We start from the raw sequence: 17309 nt of genomic DNA on the forward strand, positions 1-17309 counted from the left end.
GGCAGCCGGGTGGCTCAGTTAGTTAGAGCACGAGCTCTGAAGAGCAGGGTTGCCGGTTTGATTCCCACATGGTCCAGTGAGCTGCGCCCTCCACTAGATTGAAGAAAGCTGCCGCTGAGCTTCCGAAGGGGCAGCTGGATGGCTCAGTTGGTTAGAGCGCGAGCTCTCAACAACAAGGTTGCCGGTTCAATTCCCACATGGGATGGTGGGCAGTGACCCCTGCAACTAAGATTGAAAATGGCGACTGGACTTGGAGCTGAGCTGCGCCCTCCACAACTGGACTGAAGGACAATGACTTGGCGCTGTTGGGCCCTGGAGAGGCACACTGTTCCCCAATATTCCCCAATAAAATTTATTTAAAAAAACCGAACAAACAGCTGAATATGGGAGAAACCTAGATATCATGTCTGTCACTGGTCACCACATGAAGCACCAGTGAAGATTAGGTCGAGCTGGTTGGAAAACAGATCATTTAATTCATCAACTAGAAAGACAGAGTAGAGTTAGGTTACATTTTGGGACCTTCAAAATACAACACCTAATAAATACTTCACATTTTCATCACTTTCACAATTTCTAATATTTACTTTTCTGCTGACTTTGGTTATAATAACAGGATTACACTCAATTCATAGTGTCATGTGGAAGTTAAAGTTAACTTCAGATTTTGAACTTCCAAAAAGAAAAAGCTGTTATTTGCCATCATGCCTCTAGAAAATATTACAAAGAGGGGGACAACAAGGTTTTAAAATAAGAGGAATAATTAACTTGGCATTTCCCCCCTTTCTCTTAGCCATTTGTTGTCCCATAGATGAGGAATTAATACTGTGTCCATATTTGAACAATCAAAGAGCATAATACCTGGCTGGGTGCCTTGATTCACTGAAGATACAAAAGTCATCTCCATCGTCCCAAATTCTACTTGAGGACTTTCTATTGCCACCACTGCCACCACCACCACTGCCACCCCCGTGAGATTTGCTAGTGTGACTCCTGCCTCCTCTTCCTCCTCTAGAAGAAGACCCTTTTCCACCTCCTTTGCTGGGCCTGCCTTTTCTTCTTACTGAAGAACTCATTTTCACCTGCAAGACAAAAGAGTAATACAGACATCATAAAACCAGACAAATACAATAATCCTTTGTTTGTCAAAGTTATGGACATAGCCTATTTCAAAGAAATAAAGGAAAACACACATTTTAAAAGGGCAATTTAGGGAAAGCGAGGACACGATGCTTCGCAAAAGATTACCAAGCACATCCTCCTCAGGATGAATATTTAGTGAGTTTCTCTGACACCGATTTCCTAGCAAGGGATGTGCATCAGGAAGACATGAGGACGTTTCGAGACACACATGCCTCGGCCTACATTCTCATTTGGTTAAATCTAGAATAGGGTTTTAAAAAGCCAGTTTAGTAGAGATGTTTTCATGTATTTAATGTATGATTTGATAAACAGAATTTAAATTTACACACGCACTTTCAGGAGCACAGCGCTGGCTCAGAGATTATGCCTGGGGAGAGTAAAAGTGCAGAGCTTTTGCATGTGATCCACGTTAAGTTGTTCTCAGCTTAAAATAAAATATTGTAAGTATGGTGTTTTATGTAAGCCTCATGGAAACCACAAAGCAAAAATTTATAGTAGATACACAAAAGACAAAGAGGAAGAAATCAAAACAGATCACCACAGAAAATCATCAAATCACAAAGGAAGGCAGCAAGACAGAAAGGAACAAAGAACCTATAAAACACCCAAAACAATTTAAAAACTGGCAACAGTAAGACCTACCTATCAACAAATTACTTTTAATGTAATTAGAATAAATTCTCCAGTCAAAAGACACAAAGTGGCTGAATGGATGAAAAAACAAGATCCAACTATATGCTGCCTACAACAGAATTGCCTCAGCTTTAAGGACACACAAAGACTAAAAAAGTGAAGGGACAGAAAAACATATGCCATGTAAATGGAAACCAAAATAGAGCAGGGTTACCTACCCTTATATCAGACAAAATAGACTTTAAGTCAAAAAAGGTAACAAGAGACAAAGCATTTTACAATGATAAAGGGGTTAATATGAGGATATAACAATTGTAAATATTTATGCACCCAACATCGTAACACCTAAATATATAAACCAAAACAGAATTTATAGACCAAATATAAAATACATTAAAATTATAGAATATAGCCAAAACTAGATTCAAGATATTTTCTTAGATTTACATTTTTCTATAATAAGACAAAATAGTTTTAACTCTAGTAATAAGTTGCACCAAAAAGTATAAAATACCTAGGAATAAATTTAACCAAAGAGGTGAAAGACCTGTGTACTAAAAACCGTAAGACATTGATGAAAGAAACTGAAGGAGACACATATAAATGGAAAGACAGTCCATGCTCATGGACTGGAAGAATTAATACTGTTAACATGTCCTTACTGCCCAAAGCAATCTACAGATTTAATGTAATCCCAATGGCATTTTTCACAAAAATAGAACAACCAATTTTCATGTTTGTATGAACATTTCCTAAAATTTGTATGAAACCACAAAAGACCTCAAATAGCCAAAGCAATCTTGAGAAAGAAGAACAGAGCTGGAGGAATCATGCTCCCTGATTCACACTATATTATGAACAACCAAGATGGTGCAGTAGGTAAATGCTATGCTTACCTTCCCTCACAACCACATCAACATTACAACTAATCTACAAAACAACCTTACTGAGAATTGCCTAAAATCAAGCTGAACTGAAGCCTTTCAACTAAGGACTTGCAGAAGCAGCCACCTCCACACTGGTAGGAAGGGCAGGGATGCGGCACGGGCTGGTCCCACATCCGCATGTGACCATTAAAGATCAGGTGGGATATTTCATCTGAAGGGGTCCCCCCACCCCCAGAGGAGCAAGAGGTCCCAGCCCCACCCCAGCCCAGGGTTCCAGTGCTGGGGAGAGAAGTCCTCATAATTTCTGTTTGTGAAAACAAGCAGAGACTGTGACTGAGTGAGACGAAAGCCACTTGCACTCCCAGGCGCTCCTCTTAAAAGGACAGCACGCGGCCTTACCCACCAACAGGGTCACTTGCTCTGAGCTCCAGCGCTGGGGTAGAGGCTGGAGAGGAGGCAGAGACATATGGTAGAGAACTGAGTTGTCTGGCTTGGGACAGAGGTTGGAGAGGTGGCTTTCTCCTGGATGGGGAAGCTCGTGGAGGTGGAGGCCACTGTTTCTTTGCTGAGCCTTCCTCCTTCCCGGCATGCGAACACAGGCGGCCACCATTTCTGAGGCTCCGCAGTTCGTTCACCATGGCCTGGTGATTCAAGACCCGGACCTGCCCAACTTACGGGCACACCAGCTGCTTCCAATGGCTTTTTTGTGCAGACCACCTGCCTTGGCTCAAGCTGCAGAATTTGCTAGGGTCTCTCAAAGGTTCTCGGAACTCAGACAAGCAGCATCTGGCTTGAGCATGTCCTGTACCTCTGGCTGAGCAGCCCTAAGCTCGGCACTAGCAGCAGCCAGCCTTGGTTCACAGCTTGGCCTCTCAGGGTGCTTCTAAGCACAGCACGGGCAGCAAACATCTGCAGATTTCTTTGTGGCTCCTGCCAGGTGGCCCCGGGTAGGGCCCAGGTTGTGCCTGAACTTGACCTAAAGCGGATTCCCTCCAAGGTGGTCCTGGGGCTGGCACCCTCAGTGGCCAGCTTCAAAACAAGAGGGAGGCACCCAGCTGCCTCCAAGTATGACACATCCAAGGGGCAGGCACCAGAATCCTGCTGAGGCAGATCCTACTCTGTAGGACCAGCCCCTGCACAACAACCCTTCCACTGTAGTCCAGGCCAGTCCTCACAACCAGTGAGCCCAAGGGCCAGACCCTCCCACTGATGTGCAATTATCAACCAAGGCTCAACTACAAGAGGAAGACACACATAACCCACACAAGGGACACACCTGGAGCGCGTAACTCAAGTGACCACAAAGACTGCACCACTGAACCCCCACAGCATACCTACTACATAAGGCCACTCTACTAAGACCAGAAGATATAGCAGGCCTACCTAATATATAGAAACAAACACAGGGAGGCAGGCAAAAGGGGGAGACAAAGAAAAGGGGTCCCAAATAAAAGAACAGAACAAAGCTCCAGAAAAAGAACTAACAAAATGGAGATAAACAATCTATCAGATGCAGTTCCAAACATTGGTTATAAGGATGCTCAATGATCTCAGGGAGAACTTCAACAGAGAGGTAGGAAGCATAAAAATGGAGATAAGAACCATAAAAAAGAACCAGTCAGAAACAAAGGATACAATAACAGAATTGAAGAATACACTATAGAGAACCAACAGTAGATTAGATGAAGCAGAGGATCCAACCAGCAATGTAGAAGGTAAGATAGCAGAAAACACCCAACCAGAACAGCAAAAAGAAAAAAGAATACAAAAAATTGAGGAGAGTTTAAGGAGCCTCTAGGACAAAATCAAGCGTACCAACATTCACATTATAGAGGTACCAGAAAGAGAAGAGAGAGAGCAAGGAATTGAAAACCTATTTGAAAAAATAATCACAGAAAACCTCCTGAACCTGGTGAAAGAAATAGACATACAAGCCCAGGAAGCATAGACAGTCCCAAACGAGATAAACCCAAGGAGGCCAACCTCAAGACACATTATAGTTAAAATGCCAAAGGTTAAATACAAAGAGAGAATCTTAAAAGCAGCAACAGAAAAGCAGTTAGTTACCTACAAGGGAGCCCCCATAAGACTATCAGCTGATTTCTCAACAGAAACTTGGCAGGCAAGAAGGGATTGGCAGGAAATATTCCAAGTGATGAAAAGCAATGACAGACAACCAAGATTACACTACCCAGCAAGGCTGTCATTTAGAATTGAAGGACAGATAAGGAGCTTCCCAGACAAGAAAAAGCTGAAGGCGTTCATCACCACCAAACCAGTTATTACAAGGAATCTTAGTGGGACTTCTTTAAGATGGGAGTGGGGTTAAGGATGGGAGAAAGAGGAAGTGATTAAGAAGTACAAATTGGTTGTTACACAGTACTCATGGGATGTAGGGTACAGCATAAGGAATATAGTCAATAATATTGTAATAACTAGGTATGGTGCCTAGATCTAGTACCTAGATAGATAGGTACTAGATCTATCAGGGTGATAGATGGGAATGGGGTTGGGAGCAGGGTAAAATGGTGAAGGTATTAAATACAAACTGGCAGTTAATACAGTATGGGGAATATAGCCAACAATGATCATGTAAGGTACCAGATGGGCACTGGACTTAGCAGGGACACTTCATAGACTGTGTCCAATGCACTATACACCTGAAGCTGAAGTAGAATAATATTGAGTGTCAACTGTAACAAAATATATAGGTATATAGTCAAGGGATGTGGAGTACAAGATAGTCAATGGTATTGTAACAGCTATATAAGATGCCAGAGGGGTAGTAGCTTGGGGGGTGATTTATCACTTTATGAGGGGTTTAAACGTCTATTACATTGTTTTATACACCTGAAACTAATTTAAAAAACTATAGTACAAAGCTATAGTAATCAAAACACTATGGTATTGGTATAAAAACAGATACACAGATCAATGGAACAGAATAGAGAGCCCAGATATATATCCACGCATATATGATCAATTAAATTATGACAAAGGAGCCAATAATACACAACAGGAAAAGAACAACACATGGTGTTGGGAAAACTGGCCAGCCACATGCAAAAGAATGAAGCTAGACTACTGTCTTACATCATACACAAAAATTAACTCAAAACATATTAAAGACTTAAATGTATGACCTGAAACCACAGAACACCTAGAAGAAAACACAGGTGGTAAGGTCCTTGATATAGTTCTTAGTGATGATTTTTTAGATCTGACTCCACAAGCAAATGAAACAAAAGCAAAAATAAACAAGTGGTACTACATTAAACTAAAAAGCTTTTGCGCAGCAAAGGAAATAATCAAAAAAATTAAAAGGCAACCTATTAAATGGAAGAAAATATTTGTAAATCATATATCTGATAAGGAGTTAATGTCCAAAATATATAAAGAACTCATACAACTCAAGAGCAAAACAAACAAACAAACAACAAACTTAATCTGATTAAAAAATGGGCAGAAAGAAGACATACAGATGGTCAACAGATACATGAAAAGATGCCCAACATGACTAATCATCAGGGAAATATAAATCAAAACCATAATGAGGTATCACCTCACAACTGTTAGAATGGTTATTATCAAAAAGACAAGAAATAACAAGTGTTGGTGAGGAGGTGGGGAAAAGAGAATCCCTGTGCACTGTTGGTGGGAATGTAAATTGGTGCAGCCACTATGGAAAACGGTACGAAGATTCCTCAAAAAATTAAAAATTGAACTACCATATGATCCAGCAATTCCACTTCTGGATATTTGAAGAAAATGAAAACACTAATTTGAAAAGTGATATACACTCCCATGTTCACCGCAGCATTATCTACAATAGCCAAGATATGGAAACAACCTAAATGTCCATCAATAAATGAATGGATAAAGAAAATGCTGTATATATACACAACAGAATACTCAGCCATAAAACAGAATTAAATCTTGTTATTTGTGACAACATGGATGGACCTTGAGGGCATTGTGCTAAATAAGTTAGCTAAAGACAAATACCATATGATTTCACTTATAAGTGGAATTAAAAAAAAGAAAAACCAAGCTCTTAGATACAAAAAACAGATTGGTGGTTGTCAGAGGAGGTTGGGGGGTGGATGAAATGGATGAAGGGGCCAAAAGGTACAAACTTCCAGTTACAAAATGAGTTAAGTCATGGGGATGTAATATACATCATGGTGACTATAGTTAATAATACTGTATTGCATATATAGAAGGTGCTAACAAAGTAAATCTTAAACGTTCTCATCACAAGAAAAAAAATTTTGTAACTATGTATGGTGACAGATGTGAACTAAACTTACTGTGGTGATCATTTCACAATATATATAAATATCGAATCATTATGCTGTACAACTGAAACTAATACAATATGTCAATTATACCTCAATTTAAAAAACATGATCCAACTATATGCTGTCTATTTATCACTTTAAATTCAAAGATACAAATAAATGAAAAGTAAAAGGATAGAAAAAGATAAATTCTGCAAACAGCAACCATGAGAAAGCTAGAGGGGTTATGCTAATGTCAGACAAAACAGACTTTAAAGCAAATCATGTCACTAGAGATAAAGAAGGAAGATATAACAATTATAAGCATATACGCACCTAATAACAGAGCACCAAAATACATGAAGCAATAACTGACAGAAATAAAGGGAGAAATAAACAATTCAATAATAACAGTATGAGACTTCAATACTCAACTTTCAAGAATAATAAAGCAAAAACTAGATAGAAGATCTAGAACAAATAGAAGACTTGAAACACAGTATAAATCAACTAGACCTAAGAGATAGCTTTAGAACGTTCTACCTAATAACAAACATTTTTCTCATGTGCAGAAGGAAAAATTTCCAGTATAGACCATGTTAGGCTATAAAATAAACCTCAAAAACTTAAAAGAGAAACAATACAAAGTATGTTTAGCAACCACAGTGGAATAAAATTAGAAATCAAAAGCAGGAAAAAAATTGGGAAACTCACAAATATGTGGTAATTAAAATACGTCACTTGGTATTCCTTTTTCAAAATCCTTCATAATTATACATATTTACTGATTGTCTATTTTATGTTTATCTCCCTTCTTTACCTCCTCTCAGAGAACTCTTTGAAGACAAGGATTATGTCTATTTTGATGAACACTGTACCACTAACACAGTGCCTGGCATGCAATAGGAATTCAATATGTTCTTGTGGACTGAATGCGTGAAGGTTGCATAAATGACTGATATGAGAATAGAGATTTGTTTATATATTTATTTGTTCCACAAATATTTGTTGAGCACTTATTATGTGCCCAGTCCTAGGGATATAACAGCAAAGACAAAATTCCTGCCTCATGAAGCTTACCTTCTAGAGGGTAAGACATACAATAAACAAATAAATAGATATATAACATCAGTTAAGTGCTATGAAGAAAAAGAAAAACCCCAAGGCTGTTATTTAAGGTGGAATGGTCAGGTAAGACTTCTCTGAGATCATTTTGAGCAGACACCTGAACACACTGAGAGAATGAGCCATGAAATATTTGTGAAAAGAGCATGCTATGCAGAAGCAGAAACAGGTACAAAGGTGCTAAGTCCAGACATCTTTGATACAATGAGCTTTGTTTGATGCATGTACGACGTCTGGAGGGTCTGTAGTGAAGTAAGGAAAGGGGATGACCTCAGACAGCAGAGAGTGCCACATAATCCCCGGGAAGGACTTTGACTTTTAGTCTAAATACAGTAAGTCCTCACTTAGGTTCTGCGACTATAAGCGAAACGACGCATAATGAAACCAATTTTAGTGAAGGCTAACGGATATAAACAAGGTTTAAGTTCCCACAACATCTCATCAACATTATAACGAAATGAAGTTGAACTAAACGACATCATTTGAGGACCTTCTGTATAATAGGAAGTCACCATAAGAGCTGAAGCAAAAGTTTGATATGACTGAGTTATGTTTTAAAACAATTACTCTAGCTGCTATGTGAAGAATAAAAAGATTGTGTGTGTGTGTGTGGTCAGCAATGAGGAGAAACCACGAGGCCAATTAGGAAACCACTACAGTTATTCAGCCTAGAAAAAGTTACAGTGGGTTGGACTGGGGTGGGAGCAGTGGATTTGAAAAGTGGTCATAGATTCTGAATATATTTTAAAGGTAGATGTGATAGAGTAGGTAGGAAGTTAGAAATGAGCAGCAGGAGGGAACCAGCCCCAGTGAGGAGGCCCCTTGCAGCTGCTCCTACTTAGGTCACAGATATCCTGCTCTGCAGGATTTCATAAACAAAGGCGAACACAAAACAACTAGCTCAGCAGGACAGCAGGCTCACACCTGCCCCTAAAGCAAGAAGAAGGAAAAATGCTGGAGAGAGATGGGAAAACATCCCGCTTATCAGAATGTATATCCTAAAAACAAAAAACAAAAACAAGAATGTACATCCTGCTTCTCAGGGCCACTGTGAAGCCCTGAGACAAACTTGGGAGCAAGAAGGGAGTACGACGCATACCAGCTGAGAGAATGAGAGATACTAGAGAGGGACGGGGGAGACAATTCTACCCATAGAAATAAAAACTCTCAAGCAATGTAAGGAGAGGCTACTTTTCCCTCTCTGGGGACAGCCTGCTCCATAATCTTTGGTGTATCTGCTTTGCTAATAAACTTCTTACGACCCTATGCTTGCACAAACTCTCCTGACTGAGTTCTTTCCCTCAAGAGGACAAGAACTGAGAGGTACAATCGTCACATTGGGAATAGATGGAGACAGGGTTTGAAACAATCTGTTTGACTCCAAAGCTGAAATTCTTTCCACCGTATCGTCTCCTTACCACACACATGTACCTTGTATCTTCAATTCAAAGGATAATCATAAGCTGACCCCACACCCCTTAGATTTGTGCCTGGGTCTTAATTTATAAGTGTAACTGAGTGACAACAGGGAGAGTTCAATGCTATTGAAAGAAAAGTTTAGGCATGGCCAGATGGCTCAGCTGGTTAGAGTGCGAGCTCTGAAAAACAAGGTTGCCGGTTCGATTCCCACATGGGCCAGTGAGCTGCGCCCTCCACAACTAGATTGAAGACGAGCTGCCGCTGAGCTTCCAGAGGGGCGGCCGGATGGTTCAGTTGGTTAGAGCACCAACTCTCAACAAGGTTGCTGGTTCAATTCCCACATGGGATGGTGGGCTGTGCCCCCTGCAACTAAAGATTGAAAACGGTGACTGGACCTGGAGCCTCCACAACTAGATTGAAGGACAACAACTTGAAGCTGATGGGCCCTGGAGAAACACACTGTTCCCCAATAAAATTTGGAAAGAAAGAAAAGAAGAAAGAGAGAGAGAGAGGAGAGAGAGACAGAGAGAGAGAGAGACAGAGAAAAGTTTAGTGTTACAGTTCCCTTAAGGAGAGGATGCCATGCCAGGAGGGTGAGGAGGGGCCACAGAGGGGAAACATCATAAGGAGGCAGGAAGGAGCCAGGGGGAGACATATGACAGCCTTTCTGGGCTTTACACAGGAAATAGTGGGCAGGGTAAACGATTTGGATTGGCTAGTTTGAATAAGTCCAGCAGGCTTTGGAGGCAAGGTGATTATCTCAACTTGCCTGGTACCTGGTGCCTGGCCCTGGGTTGATTTCAGGGCAGGGGAAATTTGGAGGTGGTTGGGGGTATGTACTCCAGATTGGCTGGTGTGCCTATGAAAGGTGTGTTCACAGGTCGGCTTTTTGTTAGCTATCCCTAGGAGGGCAGTTTCTTCCTGACCAGCTAGGCCCCCAATGTGTCAGAACAATAAAATACGGAAAATAAAAAACATAATTAATACATTTTTTCCAATCCAAATTTTACAAGTTTCCTGACTCCAGATCCTCTTAGGGAAGAATATCATAAGAAGTCTAACTACCTCAAATTATCTGAAAAAGAGCGGTATATATACATATACTCACAAAAACGTAGTGTCATTAAAAGCATAACAGGAGACCAAAACAGTGGAATGAACTCAATTCCGTAAAGTTGTGCATTGATAATTACCTATTATTTCTAAAACTTAGAAAAAGGGAAAGGATGTACAATTCGGAAAGATTAGAACTTCATCTCAAAAACCACCCATCCCAGGTAAGTTTGTGTAGTAAGAAACAGTAGGAAAAAAGCAAGAAGGTATTGTGCTCTGACTTAAAGAGGAGCTAGCCGAGCAGACCAAGCCACAGCAAGCTTGTCTAACCAGCGATCCACAACTTGTCTCACACCACCCCAGAAAACGTTACCTTTACAACCTGATCTGAGATCTGCTCTCAAATTCTGGATGAAAACTTGCTGGCTGTATCCAATATGACTCTCCTCAGATATTGCCCAAGGAATAGGAATTAGGTTACATAACCCACATGGATAGATTCCACTATTCTATTCCATTTAGCCTGGGAAGATTCCAACTAGCTTTTTCACCGTGGACGCAGGGACCTAAGTTTGATTTGAAGAACATCCGTTGTTTCACATTCAAGTTTGGCTGCCAGAAACAGAATCACCAAGCTGGGCACTGCACACTGGTACACACCACTCCCCTTCCAGGCAAACCTCTGACTGACCCCATGTATCCAGCTCCCTGCAGATACCCAGACCTGGTACTTTCCTTTCAGCATACATCGCCCCCAATCCTCTCCCAATACCCACTCCTGGAGACAGACAGGAAACGGAATCTCAGCCCCTCCAATCCAACCCTTTACCCCACTGCGAGCCTGAATTCAGCTCCGCTGCCTCCAGCCTGATCGCGGACAAACTGAGTTGCCGACGCCCGCCCGGCCCGGTCCCAGCGTCTGGGATCCGGCTGGTCCAGGCTCACCGGCCCCAGGAGCCAAACAGGCTGGATCCCAGCAGGCCCCGGAAGCTTCCCCGACCCTGACCACTCGGAGAGAGGGAGGCGGTAGAAGGGTCCGCACACTGACAACCAGGGTGACGTACAGACCACGCACACGGACACACAGCCCTTGTCCGCGGAAAGGGAGGCCGTACCGGATCGCAGCGCTGCTCCCCCGGGCGACTGTCAGGAGGGAGCGTCCAGGGGTGAGAGATCCCACCAGACTCAGCCTCTCTCACCGATCTCACCTGGAGCAGCTCCGCCGCGGCCCAGCTGCAGCTGCACAACCCTGACGCCTTCTGATTGGCTCAGCCGTGGCCCTTCCAAATCCGCTTCCGGGTGAAAGGTGCCTGGTCGCCCGAGCAACCGAGTCGCGCTGGGCGCCGTGATAGCGCTTGGTTCCCTTAGGGCAGAAGAGCTGGCGACTCGGGAGGAATCGCAGAGTCAAGAAAATGTCTCTGGCAACTCTCTGTCAAGTGAGTGGCCTCCTCCCAACGTCCCGAGCGGGAAAGAGCGCATTTAAGTAGAGCTCGCGCCGGAGCTCGGCCCCTGGTAACTCCGGTACCGGAGTGACATATTTCCTGAGCGTCTACACGAGAGATGGGGAGGAGGCGCGGAGAGCCCCTGGCCTGGGAATCCGGAGACCCGGATTCTAGCTTTGATTTTGACCTTGGTGTGCTGTTGTGATACCTTAGGCAAGTGCCAGCCTCTCTGTGTTTCAGTTTCCTCTGTAGTGCCAGAGGATCTCCGTCTCGTAGGCTCCTTCTAGCTCTAACGTTCCAAAAGTTTCCAATGTGGAACCATTTAAGAGCAATTGAAAACAGGGCGGTTTCTTGTATGATCAAGTTAAGTGCTCTGCTTAATATGTATTTAACAATTGCTTCCCAAGTGCCATTCATTCACTAGACATTCAATTTCTACTAGTTAAGTAGTAATCACTGCGCTGGACACTAGGGTGAAAAGAGAGATTTGACTAATCCGTGATCCCTGCCCTAGACAAGATGGGTATCATGATAGGGGAGTCTGGCACAAAAAGGGGTCTTTTAATAGGGCCCCAAGTACTATATAGTAGGGATAGGCCCAGAGTGTTGTGGGGGCTCCTAAAGGAGTCTGGGGTGAGGGGAAATAAGAACGGCTTTGCTCAGGTGATACCTCTGTTTTTCTCTGTGCCTCTTTCTGTGAAAATTTTTCAATCTTGTGTTCCAGTTCACTACTTTGCTTTTCAACTGTACCCATTCTTCTATTCAGCCCTTCTAAGGAGTTTTATTTCACCAATTATATATTGTTAATTTCTTAGACTGCTAATGGTTTTTCATAACTACCTATTCCTGTCTCAAGGATGCTATACCCTCCTTTTCTGAGGATGTTACAGTATTTTAAAGCCCTCTACCTATTGTGTTATTGACTCTGTTCCCTCAGAGGGGATGAGCCTCTAGCTTTTCTCGACTGGCTCTTCAATTAGTTTTTAAATTAAAATCAGTTATCTTGCCTCATTCATAGAGATTCTGATGCAGTAGTATAGGCTGGAGCCTGGGAACTTGCATGCATGCCAGGTGGTTCTGATGCAGAGGCCACACTTTGAGTAACATTCTAGTCCTAGAAGTTATTATCTTCTCAACATCTGTGTTTTATTCAGTATTGGAAAATTTTAGTTTCTAATGTTTTGGTCCACTAACTGTCCCAGGGCTCTAAGGCATTGGAAAACCAGTTGTTGGTTTTCTTTCTTTTTACCTGGTTTTCGTTCCAATGTCATATATAACCCCTTCCTCACTTACTAGCTTTATTATCTTTTCCTCCTTCTGCCAAATCAGATTCCTCACTCCACCTTACCTCTGAGACAATCGATTGATCATATGGGCTACCCAAGAGAAATAAAAACATATGTCCATATAAAAATTTGTACCTGAATGTCCACAGCGTCATTATTCATAACGGTCAAAACTGAAAACAACCCAGCTGTCCCTCAACTGATGAATGGATAAACAAAATGTGTTATTTCTGTACAATGGACTATTTATTATTCAGCAATAAAAAGAGATGAAGTACTGATACATGCTACAACATGGATGAACCTTGAAAACATTATCCTAAGTAAAAGAAGCCATTCACAAAAGACCACATATATTGTAAGATTTCTTATATGTGAAATGTCCAGAATACGCAAATCCATAGAGACAGAAAGTAGATTAGTGGTTGCTCGGGGCTGGGTCTAGGGTGGGGTGGGGAGGAAATTAAGGTAATGGAGAGCAACTGCTAATGGGGTACATGATTTCTTTTTGAGATGATTAAAATATTCTAAAATTAGATTGTGGTGATAGTTACACAACTCTGAATATTCTAAAAACATTGAATTGTATACTTTTAAAGGGTAAATTTTGTGGTATGTGAATTATATATTAATAAAGCTGTTATAATAAATAAACAAATACATAAAAATAGGTCATCTAGACAAAATTATTTATTTCCCCAGGACCTTACACTCACTAAACAATGGAATGCCGAGTAATCATGATATGCTTGTGATCATATGAAGTGAGTCTATTTGATTAGTTCTTAAAACACGTTTTTTTATAGGTCTTATGGCATAAAAATATTTGTTTATGTGACTTTTCCTAAATCTTTTTAAAACAGCTGCAGAGGTGTATAAAATAAACTTTATATTTCCAAATGGAGACAAGTATGGTAAGCATACATTTCAATTACTTTTTCTATACAGACCACAATTAAATAGCTTAAGAGTAAAAACATGAGACTGTCACATTTTATAAAACTACTATTGGGATAGTAACTCCATTAAAATAACATGGGCATACTAATAGATGAATAGATTTTAAATCTAAATTCTAATGTTAAGTTTAGGCACTATGGTTTGGTAACCTATGGGATCTGTCAATCTTCCTGGTCCTTGGGTCTCAATGATTACAAGACCTTCTAAGTTCCTCATCTCTGGTCTCATTGGTTTCAGTGCTAGGGAGCCAAAGAGACCCATAGGTGCAGTTGTGATTAGATCTGAATATACTTAATTATTTAGTCAAACAGCAGTCCCATATATAATCTTCATTATTTTTCTCTTGTTTAGATGGTGATTGTACAAGAACATCTTCTGGGATTTTTGAGAGAAATGGAATAGGTATCCATACCACTCCTAATGGGATTGTCTACACAGGAAGCTGGAAAGATGACAAGGTATTATTGTTGACCTGAATACCTACAGTGACTAAGTAAACCTAGGTTAGATGATTCCAGGCATTTCCCCATCAATCAAAAACATATATGAGTAGACTATCCAACAAAAAAACCCCAAATGATTATAGTTAACATACATGAACGTGAGTAACATTAAACTCATGCAGAGAGCTAATCGTCATCACTATCTTTCTAATCTCTCCTATTCATTGAGTAAAGCCAAACTCATTACATAATTTTTTCATTTAATCCTCAAAAAAACCTTGTGAGTAGGTACCATAATACCCTTATTTTACAAATGGGGTAAATCAATCTCAGGTTTCTTGCCCACCTAATAAGTAATTAAACAAGAATGTGTACTCAGGTCTGCTCAAATACAATTTTTGTTTTCAACAACTTTTGTATTGTTTCCTGGGCTAACTACACTGGTTGCCCTTTATGATTTTTGATATGTTCAGGGTATCTCAAGGACGCTAGTATCATCATCATAGTGTTCAAACCATGAAGTTCAGATGCCCCAGCAACATCTGACTTAGGGGAGCTACACAGACAGATACATATGAAGGACAATGATTCAAATGTTGTCTTATTTTTTATGGAAATAAAGGGTAATACAGTGATAGATTAAATAATAATTAAATGGATGATAGACGTGTACATTTTTGAAGTGTTTTAGGGAAACTGAAGGTTAGTTACTAAGGTCATTTCCTTTGTTATACACAGATGAATGGTTTTGGAAGACTTGAGCATTTTTCAGGAGCAGTATATGAAGGGCACTTTAAGGACAATATGTTTCATGGACTGGGGACTTATACATTCCCAACTGGGGCAAAGTACACTGGAAATTTCAATGAAAATAGGTAAGCTTAAAATAAAAAGTCACTGCAGTTCTAAAAGATTCTTTTCAGGCATGTTTGCTTAAGTATTATATTTAGTAAATGCTAAATATTCTTTTGTAATATATTTTGTTAAAATATATTTATAATATATTTAGTAAGAAATGTTGGGTTATTTTGGGGGAGAAAAAAATGTTATGAGATACTAAGATCATCACGAGCCTCCAAAAGAAAATCTCATTCATGGTGGTAATCTATTAGACTTTTCCTCTTGACTCCTCTATTCCTATAGAACCTTTTGCAGTCAGCTTGGAAATGGAAAACTTGTTGCAATTATTGAGAAAATTTAAGCCAAAAATTACTTTCACTTGAAATATCTTGATAATTTTTTTAAAAGCAGCCTTGGGGATAATTTCATAATTGTTTATTTCATTTTGACCTGATGTGTGTGTATATTTTTACTAGGCTAATTTTAAAAATGTAAGTAAAATTAGTTAATTTTCAAATTGTAGAAAGCTTAATCTTTACAAGCTTAATCTTCTCACTGAGTACCATGTCACGTCATCCAGAGGTCATGTTCATTTATAAATACCCCTTTATTATTTCCAGAATTGAAAATGCAGCCTAATTGTTATGAAGTGGTTGATGTGAATACATTTTGAGGAAAGAAAAGTGTTCACTTATATTGACTCCAAATCTGTGGTAACACATAAGTTTTTTTCCAGTAATGTTAATAAAGGGAGAAAAATGTAACCTATGGAATAAAGGTCTGTTTATTTATATGAAGTGTATTTTTTCCACTCCAAAGAGTCCAAGGAAACACCAGCACAGAGCACAGTACACCTCTAATGTAGTTGATGGTCAGTAAATAAATGTACTAATACAAACTTTTCATTTTTAAATTGATTGTTTTGATTTTGTGTAATCTTAGCATATGTGATCCTAAAATCCTGGACACCAAAATTTGTATAATGACAATTTTGTTTAGAATAGTAATAGTTTTTTGTAGGATATGAAAGTAGAATTCCAGGTTTTAAATTAAAGTGTGAAAGTGGAAAGATACAATTCTTCAGACATAGTCTATAATATGTCACAGATTAGATAATCTTATATCTGGACTGTAAATTCTTGGTCTTGGTTAATGACCAAACTTATTTTTTACTATTGCAGGGTGGAAGGTGAAGGACAATATACTGATATCCAAGGACTGGAATGGTGTGGTAACTTCCATTTCACAGCTGCTCCAGGCCTGAGACTAAAGTTCCACATGTAGATAGTTATTCTGCACCGAAGTTTTAGTGTGGTCATTGAAGCTTTTAGTTGTAGGGAAAACAATTAAATCTGTCATCTGAAATAACTCCATACACTACCTCTATGTGATAATTTTGCCAATAAAACTGTCATTCACTTATGCCTTTTTTAACTTTATTTTCATAATCTTATAATTAGTTTAAAATAAATTATGTGATTCAGTTGAGAGTTTGCTCATTTGAATAAATACAGCAGAACTATCCAAATCTTGACAAGGTCAATTTCCAATCCTGTGCCTGAGTTTTGTCATCTTTAAAAAGTATATTAGGGGGCGGTCAGTTAGCTCAGTTGGTTAGAGCGCGGTGCTCTTAACAACAAGGTTGCCGGTTCGATCCCCACATGGGCCACTGTGAGCTGCGCAACTAAATGAAACAACTGCTTGACTTGGAGCTGATAGGTCCTGGAAAAATACACTTAAAATAAATTTTAAAAAGTTAAAAAAAAAAAAAGTATATCTATGTGTTAAAGGGAACTAT

General features: G+C 40.0%; 2 protein-coding genes across 3 annotated transcripts in view; one reads left to right on the forward strand and one right to left on the reverse strand.

Moving 5' to 3' along the window:
- Nucleotides 1-11877, reverse strand: part of DHX57 (DExH-box helicase 57) — a 55445-nt gene extending 43568 nt beyond the window's left edge. The window contains exons 1-2 of one of the 2 annotated variants that reach the window (XM_019742371.2): nucleotides 11749-11877; nucleotides 862-1082 (exon numbers count right to left, since the gene is read on the reverse strand). In XM_019742371.2, coding sequence (XP_019597930.2) covers nucleotides 862-1076 — 215 coding nt within the window. In that variant the 5' untranslated portion in view covers nucleotides 1077-1082; nucleotides 11749-11877. Of the gene's footprint in view, nucleotides 1-861; nucleotides 1083-11655 lie in introns of both variants that reach the window. The other variant, XM_019742361.2, reaches the window with a different exon arrangement.
- On the forward strand, nucleotides 11844-16999 carry MORN2 (MORN repeat containing 2; the record flags this gene model as incomplete). Its single annotated transcript, XM_019742589.2, has 5 exons — nucleotides 11844-11976; nucleotides 14132-14182; nucleotides 14580-14686; nucleotides 15410-15546; nucleotides 16693-16999. Coding segments are annotated over 5 exons (531 nt in total), but the record flags the coding sequence as incomplete, so codon positions are not given.
- Nucleotides 17000-17309: the final 310 nt, after the last annotated feature.

The sequence above is a fragment of the Rhinolophus sinicus genome, linkage group LG05, assembly GCF_036562045.2.
Source record: "Rhinolophus sinicus isolate RSC01 linkage group LG05, ASM3656204v1, whole genome shotgun sequence".
Lineage (NCBI taxonomy): Eukaryota > Metazoa > Chordata > Mammalia > Chiroptera > Rhinolophidae > Rhinolophus > Rhinolophus sinicus.